The 15,565-nt window shown below is 33.5% G+C and overlaps 1 protein-coding gene across 10 annotated transcripts in view; it reads right to left on the bottom strand.

Moving 5' to 3' along the window:
* Positions 1-15,565, bottom strand: part of LOC141565487 (scaffold attachment factor B1-like) — a 48,400-nt gene that overhangs the window by 19,083 nt on the left and 13,752 nt on the right. For all 10 annotated transcript variants that reach the window (XM_074308578.1, XM_074308618.1, XM_074308604.1 and 7 more), the window contains 10 exons: positions 14,346-14,446; positions 12,560-12,709; positions 12,374-12,456; positions 10,249-10,376; positions 10,015-10,103; positions 8,598-8,704; positions 5,770-6,060; positions 3,391-3,528; positions 3,059-3,101; positions 2,557-2,675 (listed from right to left, as the gene is read on the bottom strand). In XM_074308578.1, coding sequence (XP_074164679.1) covers positions 2,557-2,675; positions 3,059-3,101; positions 3,391-3,528; positions 5,770-6,060; positions 8,598-8,704; positions 10,015-10,103; positions 10,249-10,376; positions 12,374-12,456; positions 12,560-12,709; positions 14,346-14,446 — 1,249 coding nt within the window. The remainder of the gene's footprint in view (positions 1-2,556; positions 2,676-3,058; positions 3,102-3,390; positions 3,529-5,769; positions 6,061-8,597; positions 8,705-10,014; positions 10,104-10,248; positions 10,377-12,373; positions 12,457-12,559; positions 12,710-14,345; positions 14,447-15,565) is intronic.

Genomic DNA, 15,565 nt, shown 5'->3' with positions numbered 1-15,565 from the left:
AAAATATGAAAGTATAACGAAATGTATAACAAAGTAGTAATTATCAAAACAACCTGGTATTGGCTAAGAAATAGAGTGGTAGATTAGTGGAATAGATTAGGTATATAATATACAATAGTAAATGACCATAGTAATCTAATGATTGATAAATGCAAAAATCCAAGCCTTTAGGGCAAGAACTTACTTTCTGACAAAAACTGCTGGGAAAACTGTAAAGCAATTTGGAAGAAACTAGGTATAGACCAACATTTCATACCCTACACCAGTATAAGATCAAAATGAGTACATGATTTAGACATAAAGGATGCTATAAGCAAAAAAGGAGAACATAGAATAGTTTGCCAGATCATATATGGACAATGTAAAAACAACTCTGAGGGTTACCACCTTATACATACTAGATTGGCTAAAATGACATGGAAAATGACAAATACTGGAGTGAATGTGGGGAAATTGGGACACTAATGCAGTGGAACTATGTCTAAAAGGACATGAAACTGCATATCCTTTTACCCAACAATACCATTACCAGCTCTGTATCCTAAAGAAATTTTTTATAAAAGGAAAAAAAATACCTAATTTTACAAAAACATTTATAGTAGCTCTCCCTTCACCCTCCCTCCCCAATTCCTCTGGTGGCAAAGAATTGGAAATTAAAGGAATTTCCATTAAGTGGGGTACGGTTGAAAAATTTGTTGGATCACTATGATGAACTGTACTATAAGAAATGAGGAGTAGGATGCATTCCAAAAAACCAACCAAACAAAAACTCCAAACCCGAAAAGATTTACATGAAATGATAAAAAGTGAAATGAGCAGAATCAGGAGAACATCATACAGGGTAATAGCAATAAAGTGCCATGGTCAATTGTGAATTGACTTAGCTATTCTCAGCAATACAATGATTCACGGCATTTCAAAAGGACTCATGAGTAAGAACTCATGGGACTCTGAATGCAAATCAAAACATACCTTATGAAAACTTTATTTTTCTTGCTTGTGTTTTTGTTTCTGGTCTTGTTTCCTTTCACAACTAATATGGAAATGTTTTTGCATGACTGCACAGGTATAACTTATATCAAATTGCTTGCCTTTTCAATGAGGGGAGAGGAAAGGAGGAAGAGAATTTGAAATTCAAAAGTCTAAAAAAAATTAAAAAATTTTTATATGTAATTGGAGAAAATAAAGAAAAAAAGATGTTAAGGATAAAGCCAGAATTTGGAATATTACATTTATATCCATTCCCAATGAATAGTCAATGGTGATTTATCAATGAAGTTCACAGGGAATAGATTCTAATTCCTAGGCTGGGTGCTCTTTGCAAAGTCTATTTCCTAGTCATCTCCTTATTCCAGGATGTGCTGGCAAATGCTCTAATTCTTAAATAAAACAATCTCTTGAAATTTTAAGGTGTAATTTGCACCAACATTTTCTCCACCTCTTGTAAATTCTACACAATCAACAATAACAACAATAAAAGCCTAGTCCAGATTTGCAGTTTGCACTCTCCCAAGGTATGAACAATCATACTAAAAAAAATAACATTTGGCTTTCAGAGGCCCCTTTGAGTTGGTTCCAGCCTATTTTTCACCTGAAACCATCAATTTATGTTTGGTGTATTGTAAACTGACATTTATTTGATCAGAATGTGACAAGAAAAATCTGTGGTTTAAAAAAAAAAAATTAAAAATTAATACCAAGACATTTTTTTAGTTATATGCCACACTTCTCCTTACCATATTTCCTAATTTGGATAGCAAAGACCACATTACCAAAAGTTTAAGGATATCTTTATTGCTAGAACATTCAGAGAATAATTTAGCTGATACATATGCTTCCCTTTATTAATCTACTTCAATCTCCCCCCCATTCACTGTTGTTTTAAGTCCTTTATGCCCCTTCGCCCTACTGTCATTTTCGGTGTATAGGCTCCCTCTCCCCTTTTCTGTATCAGAACCCATATTTAGGAGGAACTAGTTCTTTCACCTAAATATTGAAAGCCCCAATCTGAGGCCTCACTGTCCTGAAGGCAGGTGTACTACACCTATGACTCCCTTCCAGACATTTTTCATGTTATGCCTGGCCACTTTCTCCCCAGCTTGAATCCTCTCTAATCACTTTCAAGTTTTGGAGCCATAATCAAATCCAATCTGTAATTATTCTGTAAAGTGTCAAGTCTACTCCCCAATGTACCACTCCTAAATATACTAAACCAAAATACCCTTTCTTGGCTACCCACACACATTTTATGTATCTCCCAACCCCCTTCTGAATTTAAGCCACTCAAAGACAAGAGCTATCTACTTTTGCATTTTCAGTGCTTAGCACATAGCAAGTGTTTGATACAAGCCTTTTCTTTGTTTCTTTTATCCATCTATTCAATTGACCATTTATCTACATACTCTCTCAATCTACCTAATTCCCTAAAAACAACTATCTTTTCTTTCTTTCTTTTTTTTTTTATTGCCAGTGCTATTTACACTGAAACCTCCAATAAGAGAGCAGGAGAGGAAGAATGGGGGAACTTAGAAATGATTTGTTAATTTCTCTGCTAACCTGGGTGGAGGAGGAAGCCCTCTTCCTTTGCTCATTCTCTTCTCAGATCCATAACTGCTCCATTCATCTCGGGATTCCCGTCCACGGCGATCTGGTCCTCCACGGCGTTCTGGATAATGCTTAAAAATTCAACAGCCAACAAAGGATATTTTAGTACCAATTTACACACTGAGCCTTCTAAGCAACATAACAAAGAGAATCATTAGTGAAGATAACTTCAAATTTTATTGGTTCACTTAAAAAAATTCATGTTTTATTATCTCTCCATTCACTGAAGGGCTGTTGTCCATCTGTGGATCAACATTTTAAAGGTTCTTCAAATAGAGGACAGATAATACAAACGTTTCACCAATGGAATGAAAGGAAAACTTTTCTTTTAAAAAAATTCTTAAATTAGGTAAAAATAACAATATTCCTTCTTGCTGAAAACCCTCTTCATTAATTTTTTTCTTCAAGTACCTAATGGAATCAGAAAAGAAAATCCAAGTTCCATCCAACTCACCTGTCCATCTCTATCTCCCATCATTGACCTTGAACTTTCTCTCCTAAGGGAAAAAGCAGTAATACATGTCATATTATTTAACCAATGGATGATGATTCTTAATAAAATTACGCACTTGTGACTTTTACAATGAGAAAAATTATTCTCCTATATAAAATTTCACCATTAAAAATTTACTGACTTGGAAAACCCTAGGCAAACTCACTGCAAGTGAATACTTTTGTCAGAATGAATGTTACCTAAAATGAAAGGAAGGTGGTAAAACATAATCTATACTAAAATTACAGCATTGATGGTCATTTATTGAAGCCCACAAATATCATACAAGTTACCTGTCCACTGAATGATCCTGGTACCGGCCACGATCTCTATGATCAAAATCATGGAAGCGATCTTGACGGCTAAATTCAGAATGATATCGGTCATCCAGTGCTGCTCTCTTTCCTTCTGGCCAATAGGAATCATCCCGCCTAATAGAAGAAAATAGATTTCTATTAGTTTAGAGAAAGAAGACGGGGAAAAAACCCAAAAAACTATTTTTCTTTTAACCTAAATCTCATTGTAATATCTATTAAGATAAGTTGAGAATACTCTCTTCCAAATTATTACTTGTTTCTGTAAAGGGCTGAAACTCTTGAATTAATGCACTGAGGTCAGGTAATCCAGCACTTAAGGCTAATTACCAATTGGACAATACTCTATAAGAATATGCTTGGAAACTGTCCCTTCCACTATCCTGTGCTGGCCCAATCCTTTGGTGTATACAGAAAATTATAGGAGGGACTAGGGGGTAAGAGTAAGACTAGCTTGAGTCACTTCTGGGTGGGAGACAAACAGGTGAGGTCTTGGAGACCCTACAGGGTCATACCCTTCAATTTTACTGCTAAAGACCAAGAATAAAGGATTAAGGACTTTTGCTTATCCTGACTCCGGCTGATTCTAAGGTATCCAGGATGCTAACGTGATCATCATATTCAGGGTGCTAATGCGGTCATCCTAGTTTCTATCATTAAATGGATTCAGTAATGGACACATTAATTTTACTCACACAGCATACTCTTTTCTGCATATTTAAAGATACATATATATTTTTAGTGGACATCTGTCCCAATTTGATTTTAATCATTTAACTCACTTCTTTTATCTATTTTTAAAAGTTTAAGAACATGCTTTTAACAAAACATTAAATTTTGTTTGATAAAGGAAGATAAATAAATAATTATATAAAAAACACAATAACATATATTATAAAATGCAATATTTTATGACAAAAATTATTAATAATACATTATGTATAATATAACATACAAATAAATAAGATAAAGTAAAACTTCAATATTTATTTCAAATACAACAGTAGAAAATGTTACCATGTTAGAGTTGGAATTTGGATCTTTTAAAGAAGCAGAGAGGTACTTGATAACAATACCAAGTCACTTTAACAGTGAAAACTATTAAAAAAATCCTACCATTTACACTATTTTTGACAAAAGGTAGGACCACACTAATATTGCTGACTTATTTAATAGAAACTGTAACGTGCTCTCCTGGCAGTTACAATTACTAGACTGTCCTAGACCCACCAGAGTACCTTTGACCACTGTCCTTTGCAGTGTGAACTCTACCCGGCTCGCCTCCTCTGAGGCCTTCAAAGGTCTCTGGTCACAATCTCTTGAATCTATAGCTTAATAACCGGTAGCGCACTCAAGAACAGCCACGTGTAATCTTAAAAGCCTTTATTATACCTACTCACATAATGCCCTGACTTGTTGGTTCCCGAGTGAACACCTGGTCAGAAGACCCGCGTGTTCACTACCAAAACCCTTACCTCTTTTGGCTATCCATCTTGGCTTGGCCACCCAGGCTAGGGAGCCAGGGTGAAGAGCGCGAGGTTAAAGAGAGCGCCTGCTGCCTGCAGTGGGCTTACATAGGGCCTGTGAGGTCACACACACAGCCAATCAGCGAGAGAGTCACCCATTACGAAGCTATCTCAATATGGCCAGGATCCCGCCCAAGGGCAGTCCTAATATCCACAGAAATTACTTCCGGACCACTCAATCTCCCGATTTGCTGTGGCACCCATTTAAAGGCCCCTTACAAGAAACAAAACTGTCTTTAATTATTTTTATAAATTGCTATAATTGCATAATTATAAAATAATTTTAATTGCATAAGAGAGAAGGCAAGAAGATTTGGGTTTACAAGTTCTGCCAGTGTTACATAATGGCTCTAGACAACTCTAAGAAGTTGTAAAGAGAAGTGCTAATTTGTTTTAGCTAAGTGAGCTTTGCAGCTAAGAGCTTTCTATACCAATGAAATCATAAGTGGGCTACCAACTCCAAAATTTGAAGAATGAGATATAATTAATGTTCCATTACTCTAAACCTTCAACTTCCCCATTTTCCACATTCCCAAACCAAAATGAAGTATTTTTTATCTCTGACACACTGTTTCACATGGCTTCTCTCCACATATTCATATAAAAACCTATGGTATGAATTCTCAAAGAACAAGATTTTGAAGCACTATTTAAATGTTAGTGAGCTTTATTACTATAAATGTTTTACATGATTTCCATCATCTTTCTAAAGCAATGAGAATTTCCTAAAGGCCATCTAACATTAAAACTCACATTACAAAATATGCCAAGTAAATGAATAAGGAATTCATGTTTTGAACTCAATGTTCCTAAAAAATAAAATTTTACTTACCTGCCATCCACATCATAAGGGCGTCTGATTGCAGGTCGTCTTCTTTGTTCATAACGAAGTGCTTGCTGTCGGCGGAGTTCTTCCCTTTCCCTATGAATTCGCTCCTGCTCTCTGCGCCTCTCATATTCTATATGCATTCTTTCCCTCTCTAGTCGCTCTCTTTCCATTCTTTCTCTTTCTAGTCGTTGTCTCTGAACAGCAAGTCTCTCACGGGCTATTTCCAGACGTTCTCTTTCTTCTTGTTCCTGTAAGGCTTGAATTCTTTCTTCTCTCTCACTCCACTCACATGCTCTGAGTTAAATAAGAGATAATCAAATCTCTGTAACTGAGACTAATATAATCAGGCTGACATGATTATGAGAGTTATTTATATAAAAGACATAGATGATTACAGAGGGAAGATAAAAGACTGAGGGTGATCCTTGTACATTACCTAAAGAAAGTAAGGCACCTAAGTATTTCAGAATTTATTTTTTTAAAGTATGCACATCAGAATCAAAATCTGCCATTTACTAATGTAGGAAATAGCTGAGAAGATGAAGATGGGTAATATAGTAGCAATGCAAAAAGCCCAGGACTACTACATGCTTCAAATCAGGCCACTTTTCTGAGCTTAGATTTTCTAAGCTGTGAAATGAAGGGATTGGAATAGATAATTGAGATTGCTGCTATATTGCTTCAATGGGAAAAAAAAAAAAAAAAAAAAAAAAAGAATATGAGGTGAAGTAGGGGAAAAGTGATCCTTGTCAGGAAAATGAGGACAAGGGGAAGGGAAAGGACTGTACAATTAGAATGTAAAAACAGATAAGATGGCATTTCAGAGAACAAGAATTCTTGATTATTATAACAGTGAAAGTTCTATTAAGAAATCCTAACATTTAGACTATTATTGATAAAAGGTAGGACTACACTAATATTGTTGACCTATTTAATAGAAACAGAACTGTCTTTATTTTTTATATTGAAGACTTACAATATAGGGTTCATAGATGAACAAGGATGATGTATATCTAACAAAAGTTAACAGAAATATACTGGCCAAAAGTGAACTTTAAAATTAAAATTGATGAACAGAAAATAGTAATCTTCACATTTAGATATTATGGAAAATAGTCACAAAGAGGAAAGAATAGCAGATGAAACACCCTGAAATTAGCAGGACACAAAATTCAAGAAAGAAATTATCAGTAAAACCTATGACTTCAAGTGTTTATAGACAAACTCCCAAAGTTTAGGCAACAATGAAGAGCTAGAGGTCTTAATTCAAGGGGAGAAGTTTTGTTTGTTTCAGAAATACAACTGGGACTCAGTGGAATGAAATTTATCACTGAACTAAGGCTGTAAAAAGATATACTGTGTTTCAAAGAAAAAATAGTTTAAAAGTGGCAAGGAGATAGTATTATATATTAATAATATATATTCATGTAAGGAAATCCAGAAATGGGAGTAGGAAAGCATGACAGAATATTTTAGATAAGATTTAAGGAGGTCAAATAGATTATACTAGAGACCACACAAAGAGGAAATAGAGAAGAACTTTGTGAAGTCGATCACATACTTGGCACAACAGTAGAATACTGACTTCACAGTAGCTAGCAATCTCTTGACTTAATTATTTCATCATTGAAAAGAAGAACCAAGGAAGAGGAACTGTATTCTGGATATGATCTGGATTCAGAAAGCACAACCAGGAACAACAGGTAGAAACTGCAGAAGCCAATTTAGGCTAAATAAGTTCCTTTTCTTTATAAGACTTTGAGTAGATTTACTGATTACAATATAATAGGGATTCCTTTAGTACATGGTGTGAATTAACATGTCAGTTAAATCCCTTCTAACACTCAAATTTGGAAAAAATCAATGTAATGCTGATTATGCACAAAAGAGCTAGGCAAGATGGATTATTGGAGTCAAAAACTCAACTAGATTATCACCTTTTAAAGAAGTAGAATGCACCTGAAATATTTTTTAAATTATGAGGTTTCACAAAAATATGAAAAGTATAATTTAATGGGCCAGGGATAAATGTTTATCCTAGTAGCCAGTGAGATTATTTTAACTTGCTGTATTATTCAAAAAGTTCTTAAAATATTAAAAAATGCACAGTACAAAATCTTTGAAGATAGAAAATTCCTGTAAAATTCAGGTTCCTCACATATTAGAAACAAATGTGTAGGCAGACATAAGTGAAATGATGAATGGCTTGCTCATGGCTGAACAAACATTCTATACTATACCTTAGTATAGGAATGTAATGTAATATCAAAGAAATATAAAAAGGTCTAAATGAACTGATGCCAAGAGAGAATATTCATAAGGTCTACAATAAGTGAAATGGAAAGAACACTAAAATTTAGCCAAGCTAATGATAAAATCTTCATCTTGAGAACATATATAATGAAACATACATTTTCATGAAGCAAAAGAGGAGGCGTGCACTTTATTGTATTCACTCAAATTTATTTGTGATATTGGTTGGTTTTGCTTAGTTACATTTCTTACAATGAAGTAGTCAATGGAGAGTTAGAGATGGTAGTGGTGTGGTATTTGGAAATGACAGATTCTCTAGAGACAAAAGGCATCAATAAAATATTTTAAATATCTAGGCTCCTTAAAACCTTTGTGATTCTGACAAATAACTTTTTTGGTCTCCAATTTCCATACATATAAAATAAGATGGTGAAACACTAGAAGATTTATAAAATTATTTTATGCTGTAAATTCTGATTTTATATTTAGAATTGCCAAATTAATCATAAACTGATGTGTAATCATAGGAAATTTAACAGCAAATCAGAAAAGACAACTAGTATTTCTGATTAATTTACCTTCGAGACTCTGAATCTCTCATCTTCCGCTGGTCTCTGGACTTATCAAATGACACAACAGACCGTTTTTCTCTACTGGCAGATTTACGATCTTGGCTCTTTGAGACCTGAGTTTTTAAAAGTGAATTATAAACTTTTAAGTGGAAAAGAAATTGAGAAAGTAAACTAAAAAAGCAGATGTAGAACTTTTAACCCCATACTAGCACCTAAATATACTAAATGAATCAAAAGTTCTCTAGTGTGTCAGATAAATTCTTAATGAGATAAAAGGAAAAAGTACCACTAAGTGGAAAGGATAAATCTACAATGATTGTAAACATGAATTTATTCAAATAATTGGATTTTTGTTCAACATTTATCATCAATAACTTGAAGGCCATTATAGATAGTCAACTTATCAAATGTGCAAATGACAAAAATGGGAAAAATCGTATTTGCACTAGATGAAAGAAATGGAATCTAAAAAGATCTTCTAGAGGGGCAGCTAAGTGGTGCAATGGATAGAGCACCAGCCCTGAAGTTAAGAAGACCTGAGTTAAAATCTAACCTTAGATACTATCCATAGAAGCAATAAGATAAAATTTAACTGGGATAAATGTGAAGTATTCCAGCTGAATTTTTAAAACAATAAACTTCATGAAGAGAGGTAGCAGTTTTATTTAAAAAAATAAAAAAGGCTGGAGATGTAATGAGTTGATGGTATGATATAGAAGCAAAAAAACCAAACCAAAACACAACCCTTTCATTTTAGATTCCATTAGTACCAAACAAAATATTTAAATTTCAGGTGGTCCTCATGTATGTACTATGCTTTAATTGGCACATAAGGAGTATTATGTTTAGCTACAGGTACCACATTTGAACAGGGACATGTAAGTTATACAGATTTTTACTTAACATCAAGGAAACGGCCTGCCTCTTTGGGTCAATTTTCACGATTGAAGTTACTTATAATGAGTGTACAAATTTGGCTAGAAGATACTTAATTAGAAGTCCCAATTAACCATATATCTATGTATAATTCTATGAACCAACAAACTAAATATTTATTATGTGGTCAGTACTATGGAAGAGTAGTAGAAAGCATAAGATGTAGGCCCACCTTCAAGAGTTTTGTGTGTAAAGCTTCAAAAAGAACATGAATAGATAAAATTTCTAAAACATACTCTTAAATTAGATACAGCTGCCAAGTAATGGAATGTTAACATGAAATATGCTGTGATCTTTATTTTTAATAAGTGCAAAAAGATTTTAACAAATCTCACAATTGATCATGGAAAAACAGTTACAGTTTCTTAAAAGCTCAACTGGATGAAATCTCAGTATGTCTAATTCTTATACAAAACTAGAAGATACTTTTATATTACGAGTTCACTCAAATGCACATAACAAGATGATCTTGATTAAATATACTCACTCCATCTTTTCCCCCACTTGTTTTTACACTAATAACAGGCTCTCCTTTGGATTTGTCCATTACCACAGTTCTCTCTGTACCTCGACTTCCTGTATGAAATAAAATTAGAAAATCCAAAATAAGCAACAAAACTTTGAAATGTCAAAAATACATCATGTGTTTACGTGTAAGCAACTGACCAAAGACAACCAATCTGACAGGAAGAGAATAACACTTATTTTATTATTAGTGTACCTGACTTAGTAGTTCTAGCTCGATCAGATCCAGATTTCTGTTCATCTTTATCCTTCTCATCACTTCCATCTTCTTTTCTAGTGTCATCTTTTTTGTCCATTTTATCATCTCTTTTTATGTTGGTAGATCTAGAAATATTAAAACCCACCCACAAAAAGTATCTATTAAATAACAAACATAATTTGGAGCAACATGCTCTTTAAGTAATTTGAAAGAGGTCCTAGAGACACTTCAGATTCATTCTCTACAATTAAGCTTAATATTTGCTTTTTGTCAACCAACCAACCAATACTTACTAGGTATTAGGCATTTATTTTCCATGTTTGAAATCTTGCTCTTTTAATGGCATCCTCCTTAACCAGTTACCATCTACCCCATCTTTCTTTATTCCCACATCAATCTTAGTGTAACACTGATTAGGTCAAATTGTAATACATTCTTAAAGATCTTCATAGTTCTTCTCTCCCTCCTCTTTCAAGAAAACTTGGACACTTCCAGATAATCTTCATATATCATTATGGACATGTTACTACTCAAAAATCTTCAATGGCTTGTCTAATGATTAAAATGTAATTTTACGCAGATACCTCAACTGTCTGATACCACTTCCTACTTTTTCCATATAATTCTATATCACTACTCTGTACTCTTATCTCTAATCCAGTTGGCACACCTGTTAAATGCTTTGCTCATAATGGTCTGTTTGCTGAGAATTCCCTCATTCTCATCTTCTTGGGAAGCAGTGTGATATAAAAGAGAGCACTATGGATTTGGAACAAAGAGTGACTTGAAATCTAATTTTGTGAGATAATCTATAGCAGAGCCTTTAAATATGGATGTATCTGAAAGACTGGGCACTTTTCTCTATATATACCTCTGCTGACTTCAACAGTGTCTATGGATTCAATCATCTTTATACAGCTGATTCCCAGATTTATTTAATCCAGTCTTAAGTCTCTCTGTTGAGTTCCAATATGTATTTCCAATAACAGGACATTTAAAACTGGATGTTCTATGATCTATGGATTCAATCATCTTTATACAGCTGATTCCCAGATTTATTTAATCCAGTCTTAAGTCTCTCTGTTGAGTTCCAATATGTATTTCCAATAACAGGACATTTAAAACTGGATGTTCTCAACTCAACTCATCACTATCTTCTCCTCCAAAGCTACTCGTCTTTTAGACTTCCTTATTTCTGCTGAATCACCTAAGTTTGCAATTTTAGAGTCAACCCTAAATTCCTACTCTCCCTCACCTATAGCTGATCTAATTGCTAAGACTGAACCATTCCACCACTGTATCTCTAGAATCTGCCCCCTTCCTTCCAGTTACATGGGTACCATCTTAGTTCAGACATTCATAACCTCTCTAGATAATTAGTCCAGAATTCAAGTATCCCTGCTTTAAGACTTCCCTTTCTCTAGGGATTTAAAGTCCTCCCACCTGGCTTCAATTTAGTCTTATTATTTCCCTTCATAAACACTGTAGTTCAACCAAGTGACCATTTCCCACATAAAGATATTCTAGATCCCATTTATTAAACCCTGCCTTTCTCTAATATTTGGCAGGCACTCTTTATTTTACTCTGCTTTTTAAGAGAAATCTTCATTTCTTTTCTTTCAAAGTTCAGCTTTTGTATTATCTTTTACAAGAAGTCTTTCTTGTTCCTCCTATACCTACTCCACAATTATTTTGTAAATGTTTACACATATACATCTATCCCTCTATAATGAACAAGTTCATTGAAAAGACTATTTCATTATTGTTTTCCCAGTACTTAATAAATGTTTGCTAGGTTACTGCTCAGACAAATTATTTTGCCTAATTTAGTTTCATTTGAAAAATAGGGATTTAAAAAAAAAATGCTTTATAAATGTTAAGGCAATCTATAAGATGAGTAATTATTTTTATTTACCTAACCTTTAAGACCTAAATCAAATGCAACCTGCTTACTATGATTTTTTTCCTGTTACATCTCAGAAAGATACCTCCTCTCTTAATGTTTATGAACTATTCTGGATTACAGAATTCTATTAGTAGTGTACCAGGAAGGTCAGGACTAAGATTCACCAAAAGGATTTAATAAATCAATTATGTTTTCAATTTTTAAAAAGACAAAGACCTGTCACTGTTAGTTGATTTCTCTCTCTTTCCATCACTTTCTCTCTTGTCTGAAGTTTTCTTTCCAGCAGGCTCATTTTTTGTCTGAAATCATAATAAATTCAAATTATAGAAGCAGTACAGTTACATGAACTAATGCCTTTTAAGTAATTGATTAAATCGCCACAAAGGGAGGTTTAAAACTTACTTTTTCTACTGAGATCATTTTCCCATGAAGCTCTGTCTTATGAAGATGGTTAATACATTTTGTTGCTTCCTCAGATGTGGACATTGTGACGAAACCGTAACACCGAGCCCCAGGACTTCGAGCGTTAGTGACTACCTTGGCACCAACCACCTTTAGGAAAAAGAATACACACTAGGTATCACTACATGTATCATCCCAGCTACAAACTATCACTTACAAGGAAAGAAGAGGTTACACCAGCAAAAGAACAATAGATTTCATTAACATGCTCCCTCTATTAAAGCAGGAAGAAGCCCTTCCTGACTTCAGCAGTCTCAAGAACTGCTAAAATAAACAAAAAACCTTCAGTTACTTGGTTGAGAAATCTCTAAGCAATGACCTCTGATGTACATATTAGCTAGTTTGGCCATGAGACAAGAGATAAAGTGTTTGGTTCTAGTATAAAGTGAAACCTTTCAAGCTTGGCAGGATCCATCAAATGTGCATTTTATTGATTTTGTCTTTGAGATTCCCATTTCCATGACATGATGAGGTATGAAGAGTGAGATTTTAGTGGAGGCGTTACTATTAATAATCATTAATGGTTATTATTGAAGATAAACTTCCAAAATCAGAAAGAATTGGTATGGTAAAACCAAAAGGAATTGTGCATCTGGAATCCAAGTGAATGCTCTCACAAATTCTTTTGTGAAGTTGTAAGTAAATTATTACATTACAAAAAGAGTAGACATCCATATTATATATAAACATCAAGGTATGAATCTGAACATACAAGCACAGTTTACTGGTGCAATGAATTAATACATGATTGATGACATTTTAAATGTCCTACAAATAAAAGTAAAATTCACAAAAATATTTATATACACTAGTCAATATTTTAGTTTTTCCTCTCACATTTTATTGATTTTTAATAGGCTACTGATAATGTTGAATTTTCCATAATCTACTCTTCAGTCACCAGCATAAACTAGAGATCTTCAAAATGGTTTTATTAAACAATTATTATTTTTTTTTTTACAACTTTTATAAAATTTTACAAAGATCCCACTCTCTCTCTCCCCTGTCAAAATAACAGAACTAAAGCTCTCTCTCTCTCTCTCTTTTAAACTAATGAACTATTTTCAAATGAGGAAGGGATATAAAAACAAAGACTTGAGTAGCTTAAAGACAGAAGGATATTACTAAGTAAGAATACTGAAAAAGAAGCTTTTCCCAATTTGACTTGGAAATCACTTACATATTAGATGGACATTCACATGAAAGAAATACAAATTTGCTTAAGAAAGGCAATGGGGATACTTTGCTTAAATCTTGCTTTCCACATTCTTTACTAAATTAAAACCAAACAATTGAATAAACAAATATGAAACAAGTAATCAACAGAGCCAAACTTGTATATTCAACAAGAACTATTTTAAAAACCATGGGAGGATTTCTAAATACAAATTCCAATGACACCATCACTCAAAATCAGAATTGAACTGGTGTGCATATATGTACCATATGAAGAGCACTATCTCATTATTCCAGTCAAATTTTACTGCAGCTACAATATAATCATTTAACCTTTTGGATTTAGCGTCAAAGGATTTTTAGCTGATTAAAAAAAAAAAAAAAAAAAATCAATTGTTCTAAGGATGAAGATTTTCCACCAAGATTATAAAAATACATACACCACAGACACTCTGGCTCAAAAGACTAATATTCCTTTTGATGTATAAATTCTGGGATAGTTAAAAATTGGTTCAAATTTTCATTATACTTTAAACTCTTTAATTCTTACCTTTCCGTATTTGCTGAAAAGATTCTTCAAATCTATAGCTCTGGTAGTAGAAGAAAGTCCACTAACCCAAAAATTTCTACCACAACTGCTAGTGGTATGACCTGATTTGAAAGAAAGTTTCAGCCAACAATTAGTATTTAGAATACTAAGTCCCTTAGGAAACTCTGAAAGACTAAAGCACACACAAGCACATGTGTATCCAAAGACCTAGATACATAAGATGGCACTAAAACACAACTGGAAATTTTTATGGGAACTGTAATGGAAAAGAGGCATTCTCAACCAAATCTCTAAAACTAAATTTTCTCAAGTGAATGAGAAGATAAAAAAAGTGCTCTAGGAAGCCACTCTCTCTTTGCTTTCTTTTATTTTCCACTCAAACAAACACATTATCAAGTAATTATAAGCAATAAAGTTACTTTTCAATTAATGATACTAATGTAATAGAATAAGTATAGATATCCAAATACCATTATGATCCAGAATTAATGGATCCTAGAATTTTCCCCCCACATATGCAGCATATATACCTTAAATTAAGGATTTTCTACCCTCTCCCCCACTTATTTTTATTTTTTCTTATTACATGTAAAGATAGTTTTTAAAGTTCACTTTTATAAGATTTTGAGTTCCAAGTTTTTTCATTCCTCGCTTCTTCCCCCCTTCCCAATATAGGCCATACAGCTACAATCATATCAAACATGTTTCCACATTAGTCAAGTGAATCAGAAAAAGGAAAAATTATGATAAAAGCACAAAAAAATGTGAAAACAGCATGCTTCAACCTGCATTCAGATTCCACAGTTCTTTATATGGAGAAAGCATTTTCCATCAGTTCTCTGGAATAGTTTTTAATTATATATTTCTGAAGCCTACTGTTCTTTTACATTACACATACCATAGTTATTCAAGCTAAGAAGCAGCCTGAAAACATATAAAATCCAAGATGGGGCTTAACAGTCTCTTGCCAAATAAGAGTTATGCTATTTTAACCCTGAAGATAACTACTTTGATGCCACAGGCCACAAATAAAAGTTCCAATAGGCAAATTTAGACTTGACACAAAAAATATTTCTCATTTTCTAGTTAAAAGGATTGCATCTATGGGAGATGGGCTATCCAGTCTTAGAAATTGTAAGCAATGGCAAGATAAGTCAGTTCTTATTCAGGTTTAAGTTAAGATTAGAAGGCCTTTGAGATTCTAAAACAATTAATGACTT

Source organism: Sminthopsis crassicaudata, chromosome 1, assembly GCF_048593235.1.
Source record: "Sminthopsis crassicaudata isolate SCR6 chromosome 1, ASM4859323v1, whole genome shotgun sequence".
Classification (NCBI taxonomy): Eukaryota; Metazoa; Chordata; class Mammalia; order Dasyuromorphia; family Dasyuridae; genus Sminthopsis; species Sminthopsis crassicaudata.
The sequence above is the reverse complement of the archived record's forward strand: the minus strand, read 5'-3'. Positions and strand labels throughout refer to the sequence as shown.